This window comes from Dipodomys merriami, unplaced genomic scaffold (genome assembly GCF_024711535.1).
Source record: "Dipodomys merriami isolate MVZ:Mamm:240054 unplaced genomic scaffold, mDipMer1.0.p SCAF_72, whole genome shotgun sequence".
NCBI classification, from domain to species: Eukaryota; Metazoa; Chordata; class Mammalia; order Rodentia; family Heteromyidae; genus Dipodomys; species Dipodomys merriami.
Window position 1 is genome coordinate 2,122,918 of NW_027206313.1, and position 23,098 is coordinate 2,146,015.

Sequence of the window (23,098 nt, forward strand, 5' to 3'; positions counted from 1 at the left end):
GTGGGAAGCAAGGTTTGGAGAGGAGTTTGGAGGTAACAGGCAAAGAACCCGTGTGTGCACACAAGGTTTCTTATTATAAGAGTGAGGGCTTCTAGTTCCATAAAATAGAAATGCACCTTTTGAGAAACCCAGTTTCAGGTAAGGGTATTGTTGCCATTTCCCCGCTGAGGAGAAATGCCTACGTACAAGTGAGGCACATCTGCCATTTCCTACCATGGCCTTCTGTTGCTTTGTTAAACAGTGTCACTAGACCTCTGCTATTAATTTATCCTCACACAATTTGCTGCTGTGGAGCAGTTTCTAGAGGCATTTTTTTTTTCTTTTTTATAAAAAGAGCTTGTTTTGTAGCCGAAGTTGGTCTCGACTTCAAGCTTCCCAAGTGGTGGGATTACAGCTATCACACTTGGCCTGGGACGTATTTGAGAAAAACAAACAGGAGTGGGAAACTGACTGTGTATAAGCAGAGATTTTGCGTGGGAAATAAAACAGCCAGATTTCAGAATGAGCTGTGCTGTCAGAGCCACTTCCCACGGAAATGCCTCCTCACCACTGACCTGAAGTCAGACCCATTTACGTGAACTGTGACTGTAGAGGCCTGGTGAAGGTTTTCCATTTTATGCGCACCAGTTTAAATGTGGGCATTCCCATGTTGGCTAGCAGAAGGTAAATACTGAGTTTCAATTATACTTGGAAATGTCTTTTACAAGGCTAATTTCTTATTAATACTATTAAATAAGGACTTAGACACAACACTGAACAAAAGCCAGATATGAACCTTTTTCAGTTTACTGGACCTCGAACCTAACCATGTTTTTCAGTTTTTTTAAAAATTTATTGAGAAGGTGATACACAGAGGGATTACGATTACAATACAAGTCGGGTACTGAGTGCATTTCCTGTGCTCCAGTGTCTTCTGTTCCCTCTCTCTCTCCCCGTCGCTCCCTCCCATCTCCACCCGGAGTTGTGTAGTTCCCGGTCGCCAGTGCCAGCGCGTGAGCGCCATGCTGCACTCTTCCCTCGAGCTCCGCACCCTGACCAGGGTTTTAAGCGTACTGCTAACAGCTTTGCTCTATGTACAGCTCATGAGACACCCACAAAGCAAACCATCACACTGCAAAATATTTCTAAAATGGAACTTCCAAGTAGAAGTTAGTGAGTCTATGTGTTATCTATCTCCTTGGGAGAGGAGGGGGAGCTTTGATTCTTATTCCCACAGCCAGATTCCTTACCAGCCTCTTGACTGTGACAAGTGGACACGCAGCCACAGCTGTGTGTGAGCCAGTTAAGATCGTGTGCTTGTCTTTCAGGTTCAATATTTCTTCAAGATCTTGGATAATTAGCGGCGCAAAAAGCAAAGAAGTCACAGACCGGAGCACGTAGACAACAGCGGATCACGCGCGTGAGGAGTGTGTTCATTCTTTTATTGTCCATTGTTTCAACCTGACTGATACAAGATCAACAAGAGCACTGTACTCCTGGCAATTATTACATATGTTAGAACATGGATTTGCACTGTAGACAACATTTAACACCAGTCTATGGGGTACTGCATTGCTTTTTATAAAGTTCAAAATAAAGATTTATTTTCAAACAAGTGACTTTGGTTTATTTCATACATTACACTTTTTCTTGCAGAAAAAAATAAAATTGTACAACTGCATAAATATAAAATTCTTCCACCATGAAAATGGTTAAAACATTCATAAAGACACAGCACCAGCATGTGATGCCTCAGAGAAAGGAAGAAAGGAAAAGAAAATGTACAAAGCAAATTAATTATCCCGTCACTAGCCAAAGTGATGGGGAAATCCCAATCTCAGACCTAGCTTCAGAACACAGTGGAGGACAAGCGAGATGTCAGCACAGCATTCAGTGCAAAGCACGACACAACCCATCACCTTTCTGTGTTTTTCTGTAGTGTCACTTAAAATTTTAAGGGCAGTTCCCCCATGACAGCCCACCCCCTCCCCAGCCCCAGGAAAAAAGAAAAATAAAGACCTAACGCCACAGGTAAAGACTACGGAGTGTGTTAAAAATGCTCATTTGATGGGCCATTATCTCTGAAAAAGTCAAACCAAAAACAAAACAAAAAAAAGGACCATGCCAGTTTTATTCCCATTGAATATTTACACCTTGGACAGCAAACCTTGCTCACATAAAGTAGAAAACAGATATGATAAAACATGGCTTGAAAAATGACCGGAGTATGCACCTAGAGTACTGTACACTAAATAAAATACACAAGGCAGCAATACTTAGGGGCCAGAAACACTGCTTACTACAAGTCAGTTATGGAATCATAATTTACAGTAAAAATGGGCACGTCCCAAGGCTCAATTTTTATTTTTCTTTTGTCATTTACAGTAGAATAAATATTTTGTTGCTATTGCTACACTTTAAATTTACATTCTAACCTATTAAATGCAGAAAGCTAGTGTAAAGCGTATAGATTAAGTGTAGGTCCCATATGTATGACAGTTTGTTCAAGACTAGTAGGTTTCTGTATCTTTTTAACTTATTAAATGGCTAGTGGGAAAGGTCTGTGCTTGTGATCAGCTCTTAACCTCGATTTTTACATCGAAGCGTCCCTGGAAGCGGTCTTTCTCACTGTACCCGATGTTCTCACCATAGGCCTTACACTCAATGCGGACCTCTGTGTCCAGGGTGAGGTTGGTGAACTGCACGGCCAGCAGGGGCTGCAGGTACTTGGGCTGCAGGAGTTTGCCGTAGTAGGGGTAGTACTGCAGAGGAAAGCCAGCATAGCCGCCCAGTCCAAAATATTCAATGTTTCCCACTTTCTCCTTGTCTTCATCGCGCTAAAACACAGAGTGAAATGCAGTTTTAATGGGTCACGGCACAGTCTGCGGTCTCGGGAGTAGGGGAATATCAAGCAAGGGAAGATCTGGGGGTGGGTGTCTGCCACCGCCGAAAGACCAGCTACCCAGTCTAACCCACAACCGCTCTCATAGAAGGAGAGGATTCTCTGTCCAAGTTGGGAAACCTAGGCAAAGACAGGTAAGCATTTCTCTAAGCCAGCACCGCCTCCTAGGACCAAGGCCATCACTGAGAGCACCTCCCAGTGACGCCCCAGTGGGTATGATTCCAGTGAATAGGTTTATCTGTTCGCCTCCCATGTCTTATGCCCATGTCCCTTTTTGGTACCAACCAGCATCAAACAGCACTGTTTGGGGTTCTCTTTTAATTGCCTTCTCTCTTAATAATTGGAGTACCTGGTTTTAGGTCTAGCGGGAAGATGTGTCAATTCTTACCTCAATCTCACTATTTTTAAAAGAGAAACCCATAACACATCTTAGGTGACATTATTCATTAAAACAAAAAATCAACCTTAAATACTAGCTAGCTCACCTTTCGGGTCTATAAACCATCATGTTGATGGATTATATTCAGATAAATGAGTTTCTTATGTCAACGGAGAAAGCAACATGCAACTTTATTCTCACTAGATCTCTCCGTCCTTTCAAGAAGTTTTACCTGGTATGACTTGGTGCAATGAGACTGATTTCTGAAAGCAGTGTTCATGCATCATATATGAAAACTTTAGCCTGAGGGGAGCTCATTCATTCACTCCTCCTCCTCCTCCTCCTCCTCTTTCTCCCCCTCCTCCCTCCTCCTCCTCCTCCTCTTCCTCCTCTTCCTCCTCCTCCTCCCCCCCTTCCTCCTCCAGTCTCCAACCCAACCTCAATAACCCCAAATGCGTCTTTACCTTGCCAGTGCACTGAACAGGCAGGACGTTTGGATTGTATTTCATCACTGGGTAATTCTCCAAAGACTCATTCTTAGGAGGCTAGAAATAAAACCCACATTGGTCAGTAAGATGGAAATAAACATTTTTTAGTTTCTGAAAAGTGAAACTTGCTTATGGCCCAAACCAACACTGGTCATGCTAAATGAACAGAAATAATAAAACACACCTCGAGTGTAAAATGAGTGACTCTTCTAGCCAATCTAGGAAGAGTCTGTGAGTTTGTTGAAAATAAGTGTCCAGGTTTTGTTAGCACCACAATTAAGCTGCTATGGAGGCCAGAACTAAATGTTAATCAAAAAGACACTAGCAAGGAGTGATTGTGAAGATTATTTACTTGAGAAGATTAACATTTCTGTTTTACAAACTTAAGCCATGAATGAATAATACCATTTATTTTTTTTCTCAAGAATGACTTCTTCAAATTGGCTTTCCTTTTTTTTTTTCTTCAATATCATCCAGGAATTGAGAGGAAGGAATATTGACATCTAAGGATGGTTTCTGTGGGAAACTCTAACATGTACCAGCAAGTGAAGGTGGCACGGCCTCAGAGTGTGAAAATTACTGCCATCATAAAACACAGAGCCTTCTCTCTTCCATTCTTGGGTTCAAATCAACCTCAGAAGTATGATGCATGTTTAATGTTGGAGAATCCATTCTCAGACAATGGGGAAACAGGTATACCAAGCGAGATGCTGATAAAAGCAATTCCAGTAACAAAGTAGTTAGAATTTGGGTGAGAGTGCTAATTAGGAGTGGAAAGGGATAATCAAGCAGAGACCAAATAGAAGGGAAAATCACAAAGACTCAATTCATCACTTAATAGACTATCCAGATGTAGGAAGACATAAATCATAATAAGCTAGCTTTGCCTCTGTGTGGTATGAGTATCACTAAGTCCTTGATGAGTATCTGAAACAAAGGATTCAGAACAGATCAGCTGCAGTCTTCCTTTTTATCGATCTTGATGGAGCATTCACTAACTACGAATATCAAAAGCAGTCATGGTGTGATGGTTCTCATCATTTTATTTCTAACATGATATCCCAGCCTAAGTGGGAAAAAGATTAAAATTCTGCTGATGGGGACACCAATTCCTGCAAACTATCCACAAAGCCAGTCAGACAACCACTGCTGCAACGAAGGAGCTTTGGTACACCTTTGTGTATCAAAGATTCAGGGAACCAGATTCCAGAAATGACATAGTGTATTTCACATAACATAGTGGATGGCAGTCAATCCCTATCAGAATTTAAAATTATATAGTAAGGGCAAGGCCCTGTAACAGCTAGGGAGAAGAACAGCACTGTTAATTCATGATCTGGGGAAGAGAATGAAACAATCCATTTTTCAAAAGCAGAGACGATACCAATAATATCTCTTCTCTAAAAAAAAAAAATCAATAAATTCTCACAAAATGCCAAGGAGCAGCCACTGGCAATGTTTCTGTGACTTCAAGTAATATCCACTTGCCAATATGGTTATCGAAAACATTAGGCCAAGATGGCGTTCAATTTCTACTTTTACAATGAAATCATTATTCAGGGAAAAATATCTTTTCAGATTACTAGACAGTACTTTTTAAAAATATTTTTAAATATCATTTTCTATTTTGCTCTTAAAGAATTTACATGAGATACAAACTATTACCTAGATACCTAGCAGAAGTACTAAGAACAGGCCTTCAGTACTCACTTCAAAATTTGATTTTGCCTAAATCAAATCACAGAAGTTCTGCAACTTCACAAGGTATCTACCTAACTTTAGGTAGATATGCTATCCTGAAGTACACAATAGTGGTATGCTGCTGATTAGGATCCAAAACTGGCAGTGAATATACTTTAAAACTCCCTTGTATTATGTTTCATGTCAAGTAAGTACTTGAATAAAAAATGTGAATGGCTCATCTAAGTTTTGCAGTGTAAAATATCACTTGCCTTAGGTTTGAAGCCCAGAACTCGGTTGAGCTTTATGATGATGCAGGGTTTACCCTCTTTGTAGCCAAAAGTGTCATCATTTTGTCCAGAGCAATTTCCCAACCAGTCAAGCTTGAATCTGCACACCTTCCGCTCTCCACGTTCGTGATTGAAGTCTCCTCGTTCTTTGGGTTCACTGGGCATACCTAAAAATACAAACATCATTTTTATACTGTCCCACAGTTTTCTAGACACTGAAGGACAGCAAAAGGAACCTTTCACAATTTTTTTTTCTTGCCACAATTTCTTATGACAGTGCTACTCATTAATGCATCTTCCAAACTAAGCAAGGATTTCCACCAAGCTGTCTCTCATCTCTGCAGAAGGTGAAAAATGATACTCTACCAAAGGCAATAGGTAGTATATGACCCCACATGGAAGGTGTGTGGTACTTCTTGATGAACATGTATTTGGTCTCTGGCAATATCTCTTCCTGTAAATAATGGATTGAGCAGCTATTTAGAGGATAGAAAGGAAACTGGATCCTCCTTTCTAAGCAGCAGCATTTCTATAGGCCAACATTGGCTTAGCTCAGTAACAGGAAAACTGTAGTTGAAATAAAAATGTTAAAGATTGTCAACAAGGTTTCCAATGAAGTTTTTGGCCTGAAGTTTCTGTGGAGCTATGCCCCGATTATCATGTTAAATAGCAAAGGAGGGAAGAGAAATAAGAATTTGGCCTTTGAAAGCTGTGAGTTCATATTTTGTTATAAGCATTTATCAAACTGAAAATTTTGCTGTTATTTTTAATTCACATATAAAAGCCATAGGAAGACTAAATGAATACAGAATTCAAAGTATCCTAGCCGGGCGCTGGTGGCTCACGCCTGTAATCCTAGCTACTCAGGAGGCTGAGATCTGAGGATCGCGGTTCAAAGCCAGCCCGGGCAGGGGAGACCGTGAGACTCCTATCTCCAATAAACCACCAGAAAACCGGAAGTGGCGCTGTAGCTCAAGTGGTAGAGCGCTCGCCTTGAGCTGAAGAGCTGAGGGACAGCGCCCAGGCCCGGAGTTCAAGCCCCATGACCGACAAAAAAAAACAAACAAAGTATCCTAAAGAAAAATAGCAGACATTTTCAGTATATATTTGATGTATACTATTAATAATATTCTATATTTTATGAATAATCTCATTGTAATACATGATTTCTTAAATTACTATTCTTTTCTCCTAAATGGTAAAATGTCTCAATTTAGTCCTCCTGTGAAATGATTTGCCCTGGTTATCATTTGGGTCTTTTTAATTGCTACAGTATAAGATTTTTAAGAATTTTATAAATTCTAAATTTTAAAGTACCATACCTTTCAAATTCAGAAACTGCAGTACTTGAAGCTACATTCTTTCCTTGCATTTCTTATTTTTTAAAATTACCTTCTGAATGTGATCAGAATTCAGTAACTACTGAACTATTTTGAGACTTTCTCTCAAACTCAGTAGAAATGAGAAATAAGAATTAGAAAAAAGAAAAAAATAACTAAGCACAAGCATGTACAGTGAGTTTACTTACTACCACAGTCCTCGAAAATCATGTCATCCTTCTGGGCCGTATCTCTGTATTTTTCCAGGAACCTAATTATGTTCAGCACATATGCCTCATAGCTCTTGGGATTGTTAGGATAAAAGGAAATTTCAGTCTTTTGGATCTGAGGAATCTGTGTTAATCCTAGACCGGGAAGAATTAAAAAGACACAAAAAGTCATTAGTACAAAGTCAATCAAGACGTGTTAGATTCTCCGGCACAAGCATACTATGCTAAATTTACCTGGCTAAGAAGGTTAGATTCTTGCCTCCCTTTCAAAATCAATCCTGTAATGATTTAAGTAACAAGTATAAGGACGTAGCCTTAAGACCTCATGCTATTCAATTTCCTTGCATTTTATGAATGAAAACACCACTCACTGCCCAAGGTCTTACAGAAAGTGGTAGAGCCAGATTTCCAAAATGGCAAGGCACTCTTCTAGTACCTTTACAGGCGCCCATTTGAAAACCAGGCATCGCCAGCTAGCACTGTGCACGGGTGGCTTCCATTCCACAGCGAGCTGTCAGGCACCTCCGCGTTCCTGTCAGTAAGGTTATTCCCATCACAAACTCGGGACTCAACACTACACCACAGAAACCTCTTTTAGAGTCAACGGGGAATTGGGAATATACATCCAGTTCCCAGTCCAAAGAAGCACATCGGCACCAGTCAGGGTAAAATTCAGATTATGTCTACAGTGGGTCTACCCAACGTTTCCATGTCCCAAAGCCTCTGCATGCCACACATCGGGGCACGGCTGGACGGTCAGTGGTCTTCTACCCCCGAGTACCAGATGCCTGACTAAATTCCAATTTCACATGAACAACCAATCATTTTTTTTAGTAAGGACACTGTTATCTGAAATTGGACTTGAACCAGGTATCTCATGCTTTCAACGGCTACCTTCACCTCTGCGGGTTCGGTCTGAAAAGTGTTGCATCATTCCAACTACTTGTTCATAGCTTTGCCGTGTCTTCCACGGCATTCCCTGGCAGGCCAGGGGAGCGACTCCACACACAGCCCCCACGGCACACTAACCACCATCTCTAAGGTTGGACTTGGAGAATCTCTTGAACAGGCATGAAGAGGGCCTGAAGCACCCTCCGTTTCCAACTACCACTCTAGGGAATTAGAATATACGAACAGCAACAGCGAAGGAGATAAGAGCATGATTAAAATGGACCTAAGTTGAGTGTATTACTATTCCGCAGCACTGTTTGTGGGGCTTGAACACCAGGTTTCAGTGAGAGCCGGAATAAATGGTGGTAATCTTTACTCACACAGTGCGGAGCGGAAAGGGTGGGGACAGACAATGAACCTGAAGTGGAGAGCGGGGCGAAGCTTCAGGAGTGACATCAGAACTGTATCAAAAGGATACCATCGGCTGGCTCGGAACGCAGGAAACATTCACTAGGAATTTTCAAGAAATCTCAAAAGGGAGCTAGGAAACTAGAGGAATGCCTGCAATGACAGCTGCCAACAGAGATGGAAACGAAACAGAAGTCACAGAATTTGCTTCTCTGCTCTTTAACAAAAATCTTGTTTAAACACTACCACAGTTGTACAATTAGGAAAGAAAAATCTTATAAGCCACAGAAAAAATTTCATACTCAAGCAACTTAAAGATAGCCTGAACAATCTTCTAATGATAGGAGCAAGTGGCATTCTAACCGTGAGGAAGCACTGTAGTGAGTGATTAGGCAGCCGGGAAGAGAAGGTAAACAGAGCGAAGGCAGACGCGTGCTCTGAATAGCCAGGGAGAAGATAGGAAGACAGCTAGGAAGACTCCTTCCTGGTTTGAGTCATAGACAGCCATTTCAGTAAGAGGCCTGGCCTGGCCTGGGAGGAGAGGCAGGGGGTCCACAGCCAGAGGCCCCTCACTCCTCAGGAAGACGCAAGTTCTCTCTGCAAGTTCTCTCTACAGCTCCGAGTCATGAGCCACGCCCTGGAGCCACTGGGCAGGCCGGACAGATGGCAGGCAAACGCCTGCGAAGTGCTCTGGCAGAAACAGAGAAGACCTGTGTGCATGGGGCTGCTCCGCGTTCCAGACCTGAGGTGAAGACAAAATGAAATGACGGAAACCAGGAGCAGCCTCTCCCGACCTTCAGTGAGGAGGGAGAGGAAAGAACTGGAAGGACCTTCAGTGTGATCACAAACAGCAATGTAAGCTGTATTCTGGCAGCAGAACCAATGATGCAACAAAAACCAAAACGCTAGCAAAAGACACAGCCAGTGCGAGATGCAGGTTCACCAGGGGAAGTGACCCGAGAGGCTGCATGAGAGTAGGCCTGGGGAACCCCACTACACAGCCATCTGCTAACTGCTCATCTCACGCCCGAAGATATCCAGGAGGCCACCTTATTTAAGGTTCCATGACCTCCCTGGGGTAGGTTTCAAAGAACTCTCCTTCACAGTCCCGGTCCATCTCTCAGTTTACCATCTGCTCTCTGTTGCCTGTCTTGACTTCATCCGGGGCCTGAGGGCCTGAGACTTTCTCTTTCTAGGAGCTAGCAGAGCTCAGCGCTCAGAAGTCAGCTCGGAGTTCAGAGCTCAGCTCGCAAAGATCTCTGACGAGATCTTCACCAAATCAGTAGGAAAACACTGTAATTTTCTAAAACAAGTCAGATACAAGAAGCAGAGGAATAATGTTCAAACCCTTCAAACCATTTACGGTGCTTTTATCTGACTACGGGAAGGGAGCCGGGCCGGCTCAGGCAGCTCTCTGACTCAGTTCCCCAAGTGAGACCCCCAGCGGCAGCAGGTCCTACCTCGCTTCCTCAAGTCCCCGTCACTTGTTTTCCTACCAGATCCCGTACTCTCAGGATGTACCACAGATGAGAAAAGATGCAAGGCATCTCAACAAGGGTGACCTTTGTTTGCAGTGGTAACATCTACAGGCCAAAGATAACCGAACGACCAATCGCTGGCTTGCTTTCAAACTGAACTCCAGGAAACAGATCTCATCTTTTGCCTCATCGGTCTTCTAAACTTGAATTAACCAAGCCAAGTTTTATACAGCTTTGCCCCAACTGAACCATCTGCCTTAAACTACGGATCATTATTCAATAAAGTCAACAACTTGAGCAAATACAATTTTCATATTTGGTTTTCAATAAGGACTACGTTTGCTGTTTGGAGACACACTGGCCTCCCGGCCTCCCAAACCTCCCATCTCTGAAGAGCAGATGGGAAGCTTTCCCAACTTCATCTTTCGGCTTCAGTAATAATGTTCAGAACAAGATGGTGAATGACAAGAAAAAGATAGGGAAAGTAAGGACAAAAGAAAAAATTTTCCCAAGAAGTATGTTGTTTCCAAATAGGTTTATAACTTAGCAAGATTCTAATGTCTCAATCGGTTTGTGGAAGTATTTAGGCAGCCATTTTAGCCTTGTAGCAGTTACTCTAGTAAATCCCAAAGCCCAGCTGTACTTGTCACTTAATACATCTGATGAGTCAGTAGCCAAATACACTGAACAGCTCAACAGGCATCATTTTTCCATAGAAACCTGCTGGGGGTAAGCAGGTGACTAAGAGCACAGGAAGTAAATGCTTCCAATGTAACCATGCACACCATCCACCCTCACCACCTGTCTCCCATACATTATCCTTACAAGTTGAAAAGCAGCCTGGGAATGTTTGTTGGCCCGTCCTCCTCTACTCAGGAGGATCACAGCTGAAGCCAGCCCAGGCCAAAAAGAAAAAAACCAACTCTCCATCTCCAAAATACCCAGCAAAAAGCCAGGGTGAAGCTGTGGCCCAACCGTCAAGTGACAGATTGTTAACCACGCGAGTTAGGCCCTGAGTTCAAACCCCGGCACTGATGAAAAGAGTCAAGAAGGGCTGGGAAGGTGGCTCAGTGGTAGAGTGCTTGCCTTGCATGCATGAGGCCCTGGGTTCGATTCCTCAGTACCACATACACAGAAAAAGCTGGAAGTGGGTGCTATGGCTCAAGTGGTAAAGTGCTAGCCTTGAGCTGAAGAGCTCAGAACAGTGCCCAGGCCCAGAGTTCAAGCTCCATGACCAGCAAAAAAAAAAAAAAAAAAGAGTCAAGAAGTAGACGGTGGTTTCCAAAGGCCAGCACGGTGGTGCACACCTGTGAGCCTGGCACGGGGAGGCTGGAGCAGCGCATTAGCCAGTGCAGGCCAGAGGCTGCAGAGGAAAGTCTGAGGATGGCCTGAAAAGAGTGTAAACTGGGAAAGGGATCGTTCACACGCATTCTCTCTCTCTCTCACACACATATATATACACACTTTCCCTTTTTGTAGAACTTAAGGTAGCACTCAATTTTGTTTCTTTACCTCCGTGAACTAGTATCAACTTACCTAACGCAAAGAGTATGGAAAGGGGAAGACAAGTTCTGTGCCTGGAAACCAGGGCCTTGGACTCACCTCTGCCTTTGGGTCATCCTGTGACCCCGTTGCCTGGACTGGCCAGAAATTCATCTCCCTGCCTGCTGGCAGGGTCACCTCTGTATCCAGCTCAGACCGCAGAGTCTGAGAAAAGTCTTAGAACTGTTTCACTGCTCCACAGCCTACTTCGGTGTTTGCAACAATCCTTGGTTTACAGAAATTTTCCTCCCATCTGCGTTAAATGCCACAAACTCTAGCTGTAGACCCTTTTCCATTTTTGGAGAAGTATTTTTTTTTAATTGTATATTCATTTTGGGATAATCAAATGAAAAATACTCTCTTAAAAAAATACAGCCAGGTACCTAAAATCCTAGTTAATCAGAAGGCTGAGATCTGATGACCTTCAAACAGCCAAGGCAGAAAAACCTCTGAGAATCTTATCTCCAATTAATTAGCAAAAAGCTAGAAGTGGAGGTATGCCTCAAGTGGTACAGCACCAGGCCTTGAATGGATAAAACTAAGCAAGAGCAGAAGGCCCAGAGTTCAAATCCCAATACCAGCATGCATGCTGTACCCCCTCCCGCTGTAAGTACTTACAATGTTGGAGGGGCATTATGTTCATATTTTGATAGGTCTTCACGTACTTACCCCAGTACAGGAAGTGTGCCACTTCACCATTTTTATAAAGGGAAAAGACATACATCTTAGTGTTTCGTACTGATCGTGCTTTTTTGCTCAAGGTCAAACAAGAACGTAAGAGTATATGTGACTTGTCTAAATTCAGCACATACTATTTGCTAGGTACTAACAGCTTGAAGTAAGATAGGGACATTTGATGAGATATAGTCATGTACTTGTGTGGGAAAAGAGGAGCATTCCTGGTTAGAAGCCATTGGATAATCCATCCCTAATTCCCTTTCATCTCCCCCAGCTCCTCCAGTCCTTTCTGAATCAGGTGGGCCCGTATGTCACAAGATTACTAGCCTAAAATCCTTAGATTATTCGAGAGCAACCAGTCCTACCTGCCAGATTTCAGGACAGTAGAAGTGAAGTGTGGGGCTAATACCTTTCCCACTACCAGCCTCCCCACTGTGGTCCTTTTCTTGGATCAGTGCCGCCATCAAATCCTTAAATGCATCTTTACAAACTCAGCTTAGGATTTTATCAGCATCTGCATGACTTTGTTACCTGTTCCTGCAGAGGGATCTCTGCGAAGAGAGATCTTCAAATGAGCACACAGAGTGAGCCTCACTTTGCTGTGACTCTAAGAACAACTTAATGTTCATCTTTAGGCTTGCAACACACCCAAGAATTGTCATACTCTGGAAATAAAGAGCTACATGGGTAGGTGAGTTGCTGCAGTCAGCGTCTTCCTCCCTAATCCTTTTACCAAACCAAAGGCTAAGCAGTAGCTCCTAGAAGCCAGCTCTGCCAACACTCACTCATCCACAGCTCAAACTCTGGGAACAGACGTAGGATCTATCTGAGGGCAGGAAGAGAGGAGGAGGAGAAAAAGTGAGAAAGTCAGACCTGCATGCAGTGTCAGCTGAGACATCACAAAGCAATGCATGGAAACCTGAAACACCAGAAAAACACCGTATTGACACCTGAAAGAATTCCTCCCACAGTATAAGGAGGCAGAGTTTCTCCTTTGAAATCTGAGTAAGAGTGATACAGATGTGACACTGTAGGCTGAAAAGTTTTTCTGAGATGAATGCAATCCCAGCAATTTTACTTAAGCACACTGATTTGCACTGCAACAGCTCCTCCCATGGATTTTAAAATCCGACCAGTCTTTTTTACAGACAAGATGAAGCTGAAAACACTGCCCGGGACTGTGAGGTCTGCTGTCTTTCCCGACCCTACTTTCTGCCCAATTCTGGTTACTAAGGTGCTAAGAATATGACCCTTTCAAAATGAGTATACACTTACACCTTTGTACCGGGAAGCCAGCCAGGTGGGACTATCCCCGCAACTAGGGATCAACACACAGTGACCTTCAGTTCACTGAGGAACTGCTAACGGAGCCTCTGTGGAGGAAGGGCAGCAGCAGATGGGAAGAAGACTTTTTTCCATTACACCACAGGGCAGGCCCCAAGGCCGTCAGGGTCAAATCAAGGACAAGGCCTGGTGAATCCTCACAGTGAATGCATGTGTGACTGCTTAGAAGTGTCTCTTCCTAGATCTTCATTAAGGGGCTGAGACAAGACGCTGCTCACCAGCATGGGAGGACACGCCGTCCCGCTAGACCACAGCCCACAGGTTAGTGGAAGAGATCATGAAACAAACCCAGTGTCCTTTAGGGTCACACAGAATTCTTTACAAACATGTCTTCTAATCCCATATCACCCAAACACTTCTTGTGGCAAACTGAAGTTTTTATCGCTTCCATGAAAATTTAACTTTGGGAAGCATTCTTGCTGTGTCATACGAAGTTCTGTTTGGAAATTCTGTATTTAAAAAGAAACTACTTCTTCCAGTAGAAGGCTGAGGCTACAGATAAAGAGACGGCTATCAACAGTTTATCTGATGCCGTTCGTTTTGTCCTTACTAAGTACCATCTTAGGGTATTTCTCCTATTTTACGGATGAGAAAATGGAGGCCCGGGGTGGCTAGGCAGTACTGGAGTGATGGGCGCTGTGTCCAGCTGTTAAATCCTGCTTTTTCCTTGTCTCTACTCTGAACCTACTCCTAATCCCTTAGGGCTTCCAGGGTGGCGTTGGTGTTTAGATTAGGGCAGTATGACATTGGCAGTGATCCTTTCTGAGCTCTGAAAACAGTCATTTCATTTGTCTTAACATCTCAGCTGTGATGCTAGTCCTACCCTTCCCCAGCACAGCAGGAGGCTCCTTCCAATAGCCCACAGCAATGAGGCCTTGGAGGAGCAGGAGCAACCTCTGAGCTGAACATCATCCTTGCTGAGGACCAGGGCACTACATCCACCACCTATTCTGCTTTAAATTTCATTTCCGTAGTGTAGTTTAGTCCGTTCTGTGTGACTTCCACATCCGGCCTGTAAGCTTATCCAGCATTACAGACAGACTCGACTGCACTGCACAATGACCACTGCTGGGTTTGGCCACCCACACACACGTTATTTGGAAGAGATCTAGTGACACAGTATTTTGATGCATAAAGGGTACTCATTCAGGCTCGGTTTTGTATTCATTCCTCAAATTCAATGCGTAATGACATTCGTAAATACTTTTCTTCTTAAAATAGTATTGTTGTTCATACTTGAAAGACATGCATCCAAAATTAAATCCTTTTCTCTTAACCATCACTGAAATGGAGGCTTCGAGACCTTATGTTAAAGTCCAAAAATTGTCAAAATATTCTTCCACCCTTCTCTGCAGTCTAGGTACTTGTCATTGACTCTCCAAATGCAATTTCTACACATCTGCTCCAAAAAGTGCCATGAGATAGCTCTAGTTATGGCCTTAGCAATGGTGCAGAGACTGACTGCATTTGGCACCCAGCGCTCCAGAGACCTCACTGAAGATTACCATAACTTCCAAAAAGAGCACCCACCGAGTTCCTCAGGAGAGACACACAGAAGCTCCACAAGCTAAGGAAAGGTGGGAGGATGTCCGCATACACTCTCCAGACAAGGTTATAAGTAAGAAAGGGGAGAGAGCACGAGAGACAAATGGGCAGGCAGAAGACTCAAGACTTGCCTGTGACTCAGACTACAGGACAGGAATGCATGTTTCCAAGATGAGCCACCAGCATTCCTTTGGAGAAGAGAGGGTTTGTCAGGTCAGTCCAATTGCTATGAGCACAGTAAACTTAGGTACTAAGACCTTGTCTTTTAGGAAGGGGAGCTGGAGGAAAGGGAGGAGGGAAGAAAGGAGAGAGGGACCTGGGATGGACTGAATACCTCAGACAGTATGGGCAATGTCATTTGCAAATCCTCACTTACTAGGTTAGGTGTTTCAGCGAGGTGAAATTTCAAAGGTGAAATTTCCCTTTTTTCAAGGGTCTGGAGAAAACGTTTTATTAAATGCTGATTCTCCCAAGGTTATATAATCAGTGTCCCTTTTGCTTGGGAAATTACTTCATAGTCATTTTTGCTATGAGTACAAGAAGTATTTTAAAATAATACCATGAATAAAAAATAGCTTTTAAGTGGCAAAACCAAAGGTCTACATAAATTTGCGTCATTACTAACGCTACTGTAAAATTCTAACAGAAGCGGAAAGACAAAGAGACATCATGCTTTATTATGACAGAAGTCCGTGTAATACATTTATTTCAGACCCTAAATCTCTCTGCCCATCAGAATCCTTGTCCAATTTTGCCACAGACCCACCTTTTTGGGGGATAAAGCTGCTGGAAACTACCAGTTATTAACCAGGTTTGTCACTTTATATACTTACACGCATTCTTCTTCCACTCCCACCTAAATTTATCTGGAGACACTTCTTCTTACACTCAAGAACTACTTGACTTAGACACTGTTTGTCACCTTATTGTGCAGATTTCCTTCTTTCCCACACCCACAAGAAGCCAGCATGACCCATCTCCAGAAGGCAGTCCCGCTCCCTCTGGATGGCTCACTGCCATGCAAAGGCCTTCCCACTGTCCCCTGCAGACAGCTGCTACCCAACTGCTGCCCAGAGAGAAGGGACAAGTCGACATCACCTCCAACATCTCAAGGGCATTTTAATGCGAAAGCTTAGAAGTTGTGCAAGTTACTCAGTTTTTCTTCTCCCTCCCCCCATGACTTGGAGAAGAATGACAGTAAATTCACTGTTGCGGTGCTGCTGGCTTTCCGGGTCCTGGGCGTGATGACAGACACCTTCCAAGGTGTGTGGGGACTGGTGTGGACACAACACAGCTGCGCAGGACTCACACAACACCCAAGCACTAAGGGATCCGTGGGGCAGCTTGCAATTTCTATGATAATCTTTTGTTCACTTAAGGTTTTAAAACTAATAGGGGCAGCTAAACTGGAAAGAGGGTTCACAAAGTCAATATATAAGACAGGCCAAAAAAACCCCACCAAAACCCACCAAACAGGTAACATTTTATGAAGTGCAAAGACTGTTCAAGGTCAAAGCGCAAATCAATAGGAAAGAGGGGGGAGAAGGGAGCTCTGAAATCATGGCTCCTCTCTCTGAAGCAGATGGCCCATCTCAGAGCTTCTAATCGCCTCTAAAAATAAGCTAACCTTTTAAAATGGGAGCCAAAGAGAATTCTCTGAAGCATTTATGAGTCATAGCCCCTCGAGAAAGTGAAAACCTGCACTGGAGCTGACAAAGGCCCCGCCATGATCCCTCTCAGCAAGACCTTGAACGTTAGCGCCAAGGAGACTGAGTCTCTTCCAGGAGCTGAAGAGCTCGCAGTCATGCAGTTGGTGAGTCAGGCTGGGGAAGAACAAGGCCCTTCCCTCTCACGCCGGAGCTGCGCAAATAAGATGTCTGTCACCCTAGGGACAAGGGGATGCATGCAGATTTGCCTGCGGCAGAGTAAAGTTATTGTTCTTTCTATGCTTCGCTTAAAACTCTATTACAGAGCAATTTTCAGGTTCCTTGTCCACTGAAAAAGTAGCATCCCTTTTACCTCTGGAAGAACAGAAGCTAGTCATATGGATGTCTTTACCTGGTGGGGCCACCCGGTCCTGGTACGTGGGCTTCAGTTCACTGATGGTGAGCAGCATCACTTGGATGGTTCCGATGAAAATGCCAGCCAGGCAGCCGTAAAATATTACATAGAACAGAAGGATCTTAACTGCAAGGAGAACAGACACACACGAAAAGCCGTGATGTAGTCACACGCTCAGAATCAAAGCCTGACCTTCCCGGGGGGTGAAGGAGCTTTCTTCCAGGTTCCTCCGCAGCCTGTTTCTCCAGAGCCTCCTTTCCCGATGCTGATCAGGAGCAGAGTGAACCGCACTCTTTGGAGGCGGGGGAATCGTTCAACTACAATAGACCACGAGGAAACAGCCTTATTCTTTAAGAAGAAAAATGGTCAAGATCACCAAGAAAAATCCATAGTTATGTTTGTGTGCCTCTGCCACGCTTTTAACATCCGACATCACACCTCCTCAGAGAGGTGCATTCTTTGCTTGTTTATCCCTTGACATTAAACACTGCACTTCAGATTCTGCCATTTCAAAAAATCCAAAACAAAAAAAACAACTAATGCTTCAGAATTCCTATGACAGGGGTGACAGAGCGATGAATGCCAAGAAGCCCAGCGAAGCCCTCCTCTCTACCATCAGCCTACCTCTGGCTTTTCACCAGGGACATGTGTTTCTCCTCAGGGGACACGTGTAGGGGAGAATCCTATAGTACAAATGAGTGGCACATTTCTGTCTCAGCTTCTGACTGGCACCAGAGTAATGACTGCTGGATGAGACTGCATTTTCATTTTCTCATGGTTAACAGGATGGCTGCTAAAATAGCTGCAAATGGGAAGGAAAATCTCTCTCTCTTTCTCTCTCACACACACATACCACCACCACCACCAAAAAATACTATCCCATATATTGAAATAAGGCTATCAGTTACTGGTTTACAAGGATTATCTCCCCGATTAGCTGTATGGTAACAGGATGTACTAGGCATCGCTGGGCAATTCTGTGCCAGCCAAACAGATCAGTGTGAACGCAAAAGTGGGAACGGGCAGCCTGGATGGTTATGACCGCCTCAAAGAGCCTTCGAGTATTTCTAAAAAGATCCAGATCAAATGCAGTAAATGTCAGAGTCCTTGGGGAAAAGCCACAGAACAAACATATTAAAAAGTGGTAGGTGGGGGCCAGGGAGGGAGAGGTACACACTTGTGGAAATTAGCCATATGGCCTTTTCTGTGCTTAAAAGTCCAACTTCCCTATCAGGAACAAATAGTTCTGGGCAATTATGCTATAGAGCAGTTAAGCAGAGCACATCCTAAAGCCACACCAAAATGCTTAATCATAATCCTTTTGTCTTCTACTCATAAAGAAGACGGGGGGTGGGGTGGGGGGAACCACAAAAAGACAGCAAAAGTAAGGAAGAGGGAAGCTACACCCCACTGAATCACTCCCTTCCAGCAGGGCAAGAGTTAAGTGCTGCATTCGGTATCTAAGCAGCAGTAGTCAAATGGCAGACTGTGACGTCAAGAGATGTGGAAAATTTTCCAGTGAATGCTCCTAAGAGGTGCATGAAGAGTTGGTGTACCACGTCAGTGAGGCAGCCCCCATGGCCCGATTCATGGTTTCTTCCCCATTTTGTTCCTTTCTAAGCCCCTCTGAATGCTCTCAGCTTATTCTCCAAGGCCTCTTTAACAAGTGGAACATTTCTATTCATTTCCTGGACTCCAGATACCTAATCCTGACAGCCTAAGAAGGTACATGATTGAAGGTACAGTTTAACACAGAGTGGAGGAAAAATAAGTCATTTTGCAAGCACGCAGAATAACTGAAGGCATGTACAACCTTCCTACCCTGCCTGGAGTAAGAGGAATTTTCCTCTTACTTTTTTTTTGCTCAGAAATATTAACAAAATCTCCCCAGTTACTGCTGTGATGTCACTTGGTTGGGCTGAGCGTGTGCATCTGGTGAGACCCATGCACCAGAGACTGGTATAAAAAAAAAAAAAGCTGAACAGCTAGGGTGGACGCCTGGGTGTGCAGGATGTCTGAGGGGAGCTGAGCTTTAGCGGCATTTTTCCCTTTAAATTTCTTTTCTCTTGTTTAAAGTACAAGTATTATCGAGGTTTTCAGTTAGGAAAAAAAAATCTACCCTTCAAAAGGTTATTTATAGGTAGATGGGGGGAAAAAAAGGCATCGTGCCCATCTTGTTAAATACCAATACCTGCATTATGTTAACTAATCAAAAGACAGAAAGCACAAAATAATTTGCATGCCATGATTTCTCCAGCAGGTGCCAGGCTGGAGTCTCCTGCGTCCATCTTGGTAAAAATCTACCTATAAGCAAAAGCAAGCCAAGGGCATCCTGCCCTCGCCCCAAGGGCATCGTGCATGTTGAGCCCAGAGCTGGAATGCAGGCGTTTACTCCAAATGAGACAGCAATTGCTGCCCCTTTCCCTAACTAAGACAAGCTCTGCTATTTCCTTACATTGCTAGGAAGGAGCAGATGTATTAGCACAGAACAAAAAGTGGGTTTTTAATCTATTGTGGGCACCTTAGCCCGTGTTAGATGACCAACTCACTACGTAAATCGGTGTATCGATACTCTGCTGGATGTGACTGGAAAGAGGCAAACATTTACTCTTTCTCTCACTGTCTCTGTCTCTCTCTAGCTTGTCTCTCTCTGTAGTACTGTCCCATTAAATGTCAGATGAAAGAGCAAATTGTGTTCCATACTGCCTTGTCCCTAAAGCAAATATTGTTCTAAGAAGCATGAAATTGGAATGAGGAAAGAAACGTATTTATGAAGGCAGAAACAACTTGAGGGCAAATTTCACAATGTACCCAGAATCAATGCAGCGCCTGGTCCTGAGACGCCCCAGGGGTCAGACCACCAGGGAAAGAAGCCCAAGCTAACCTGGAGGTTCCGCAGTGCAGCCAGCAGGCCTCACTCTAGCTACAAGGAGTTGGTAGGGGGCAGCCCTTGCAGGGAGCTCTTCATCCTACATACCCTTGAGTTCTTCAGGTCTTCTCTTCCATATTAAGAAAACACAAGGGAGGGCCTTTATTCCTGAGACCTTATAACCATAAGCCTTTGGAAGCTCACAATCACCCCCCTTCTCAAAAAATAAAATAAAATTTTACATGAAATAGAAAGCCATGACTTTCAAAAACTACATTTTCCGTGGCTCAGGGACACCTATGCTCTCCCAGTAATACCTTGGAATAAGGCTTCACCTTGACTAACCTTGAAATATGATGCATTATTAACCCTTTATTTTTCAATCAAGACTCCCTACAAACAGCTTTATTCCCCTTATGAAAAAAAAAACAGTAACATATTTCGGCTTCTTGCACTTCCAAGTGTGAGCCAAGCCCTATTTTCCTGACTCATTCTCCTGCTGGTTTCCACAGACCCTCCCAAGCAGGATGCTGCTCTGGCCCCTAACAGGGCTCCCTTCATGACTGCGGTGGTGATGCTGGAGGTGGTGGAGGTGGTGGAGACACCTGAGAAGGGAGAGGGGGCAGTGGCGCAGGGCGGGGAGCTCCCTCCCTCCCCGCCTCCCTCCCTGATCCCTCCCTTCTGCAGTCACGACTCATAGATGTGTCCACAAGGATGCCCTTCAAGATGACCTTTAGGAAAATGTCACCCTTCGGGTGTAGGGAGGAAAGAACGCCAGGGCCAGGTCTCTCATGTCCGTGGGCCGTGTGAGGGCCACAGGCCGCGCAAACAGCGTCCATCGGGGGAGATGCGTCTGCAGTTTTCCTTCCACCTGGCCCTCTATGGCGATCGGAGCTGGGGGGCGAGGGGAGGCTGCCAGGCTTCGAGGCCGGAGTCCTGACGTGAATCCGGCCGGGCCGACTCCGGGGAAGGTCACCGGAGGAAACCCTAGCCCGGCGCGGAATGCCGCAGTGGGGCCGGATTCCCGCCCCTCCCGTCCGCGGTACGGATTTAGCCTACGAGGAGGATGCCGCCGCCCCGTCCCGCCGGCCGCGGGTCGGGTTACCGCCCGGGACCATGCCCCCCCTCCCCCGGGGCGAGTCGGGGACCCCGGGCCCCAGCATCCATCCGCAGAGCGGGGAGGAGGCGGGGTGCGCACCGCCCGCGCCCGATCGCCCCGGCGCCCCCCGCCGCGGCCGGGCTGCGGGCTCCGCAGCGTCCACCGCCCCCGCCCCGGGCCCGGGCCCGCGCCGGGCGAGGCGAGGGCGGCGCCGTCCGTCCGCGGAGCCCGCGCGGGGATGCGGCGGCGGCGGAGGAGCGGGGCCCGGCTGCAGACCCGCACTTACACCAGCTGCCGCCGGTCCGGCCGAGGAACTCCTTCTTCTCCGAGTTCCAGATGAATTTCTTCCAGCCGCCCTCCTCCTTGGCTTTTCCGCGGGCCATGGCGGCGGGTCAGCGGCGGGGCTCGGGGCTGCGGCGGGGCGGCGGCGCGGGGCGCCCTGGCGTCCTCCTCGCCGGCGGGGCGGCTGGCGGTGCCCGACGCTCGGCTCTGCGCAGCCCGGACGCGCCGCGCGCTGCCGCTGCGGCTCTGCGAGTGCCGGACGCGCGGCGCGGGGGCCGGGCGGGAGGCGCGGGGCGGGGAGCGCGGCGCGGCGCGGCGCGGGGAGGAGGGGCGGCCGCGAGGCTGCGCGGCTCCGAGACACCGACCTACGGGTGGGCGCGCGCGCGGCCGCTCGCCCGGGGCTGCCCGGGGTCCGCCCCGCGCGCCCGGCGCCTCGGAGGGCTCGCGGTGCGGGTGTGCGCGGGGAGCGGGGCGGCTTCGCGGACCCGCCGCCGAGGACGCGTGCCGGACCCCTTCCCCCCGCCTGCGGCGACCTCCGCGGACACCGGCCGGGGGCCGCGACTGTCAGCGGCAGGCACGAACGGCGGACCGCAGGCCCCGCACACACCCGCGCGCGCCGGCCGCCAGCCGAGGAATAGGCTGAGGGCGCGCGCCCCACCTTTACTATATACCGCGCCTTCGCGCCCCGGGGCCCCGCCCCCGGCCGGCCCGGCCGGCCAATCGCCGCCGCCCGGGGGCGGGGCCTGAGGCCCGAAGGGGCGGGCGCGGGGCTGGCACAAAGGAGCCGCCTGGGCTTGAGGGGCCGGCTGCAGAGGCGGGGGCGCGAAGGACGGCGCGGCGAGGTGTGGGGGGGCGTCGGTGGGGGGGGTCGGGGGAGGGGGAGACCCGGGACGGACACTCCCAGCCCCCTCCCCGCCCCTCCTGTGGCGGGGCGACCCGCGCTGGAACCCCTCACGGACCCGGGGACCCCCCCACGCCCCCCTGGCCGCGTCTACCTCACGCCTGCCTGCGGGCTCTCCCCGCTCTCCCGGGCCAGGGGAGGCTCGGGTGGGGTGGGGTCACTCCGGGACGCCGCGGGCCCCGCCCGGCCCCGCCTTGGGGCTCGGGCACCTGTCCCCCCCCCCCACCCCCCCCCCCGCGGCGGCAGTTCCGGCCCGGGCCGCGCTCGCCAGGGGCGGGACACCTGCCGGACCCGCCGGGGCGGCCGCGCGGGGCCCGGGCCCGCGGGGGGCCGGCCGGGCAGCGGGGCGCGGGGCGGGCTGTGGCCGGCGGCAGCCCCGGGCGGGGGGCGGGCCGCCCACGTGGGCCCCGGGCCCCGACCCCGTCAGCGTGGACGGCCCGGCGCCGGACGCTCCCCCCCCCCCGCCCCGCCCGCGGAGCCCCCGGGCCGCGCGTGACACAGCAGAAAACGCGGGGGTCCCGGCGAGGCCCGCGGCCGGCAGGCGGGGCCCGCGGCGGGGTCGGCCGCGCCGGGGAGCGCGGCCCGCGCCAGGGCCCCGGAGCCCGGCCGCCGAGCAGGCGTCCCAGGCCACCTGTCTACCGGGGCCGCGGCCAGGGGTCGGCCCAGGGCCTGAGCACGGCCTGCCCGGGGAGGAGGCGGCCGCTTGCCCGCCCCGCGGGGTGGGAAGGGCCGG

At 47.6% G+C, this 23,098-nt stretch overlaps 2 protein-coding genes across 6 annotated transcripts in view; one reads left to right on the plus strand and one right to left on the minus strand.

The window, feature by feature from the left end:
- Window positions 1-1,759, plus strand: part of LOC138818181 (nucleoside diphosphate kinase homolog 7) — a 100,051-nt gene extending 98,292 nt beyond the window's left edge. For all 5 annotated transcript variants that reach the window (XM_070009135.1, XM_070009133.1, XM_070009137.1 and 2 more), the window contains one exon: window positions 1,308-1,759. In XM_070009135.1, coding sequence (XP_069865236.1) covers window positions 1,308-1,340 — 33 coding nt within the window. In that variant the 3' untranslated portion in view covers window positions 1,341-1,759. The remainder of the gene's footprint in view (window positions 1-1,307) is intronic.
- Window positions 1,401-21,675, minus strand: LOC138818182 (sodium/potassium-transporting ATPase subunit beta-1). The gene is made up of 6 exons (XM_070009138.1): window positions 21,469-21,675; window positions 17,212-17,340; window positions 7,247-7,402; window positions 5,701-5,885; window positions 3,725-3,805; window positions 1,401-2,816 (listed from the first exon to the last, which is right to left on the minus strand). Exons 1-6 carry the CDS (start codon window positions 21,563-21,565, stop codon window positions 2,553-2,555), a joined length of 912 nt encoding a protein of 303 aa, XP_069865239.1. The 5' UTR covers window positions 21,566-21,675; the 3' UTR covers window positions 1,401-2,552.
- Between the last annotated feature and the right edge of the window lie 1,423 nt (window positions 21,676-23,098).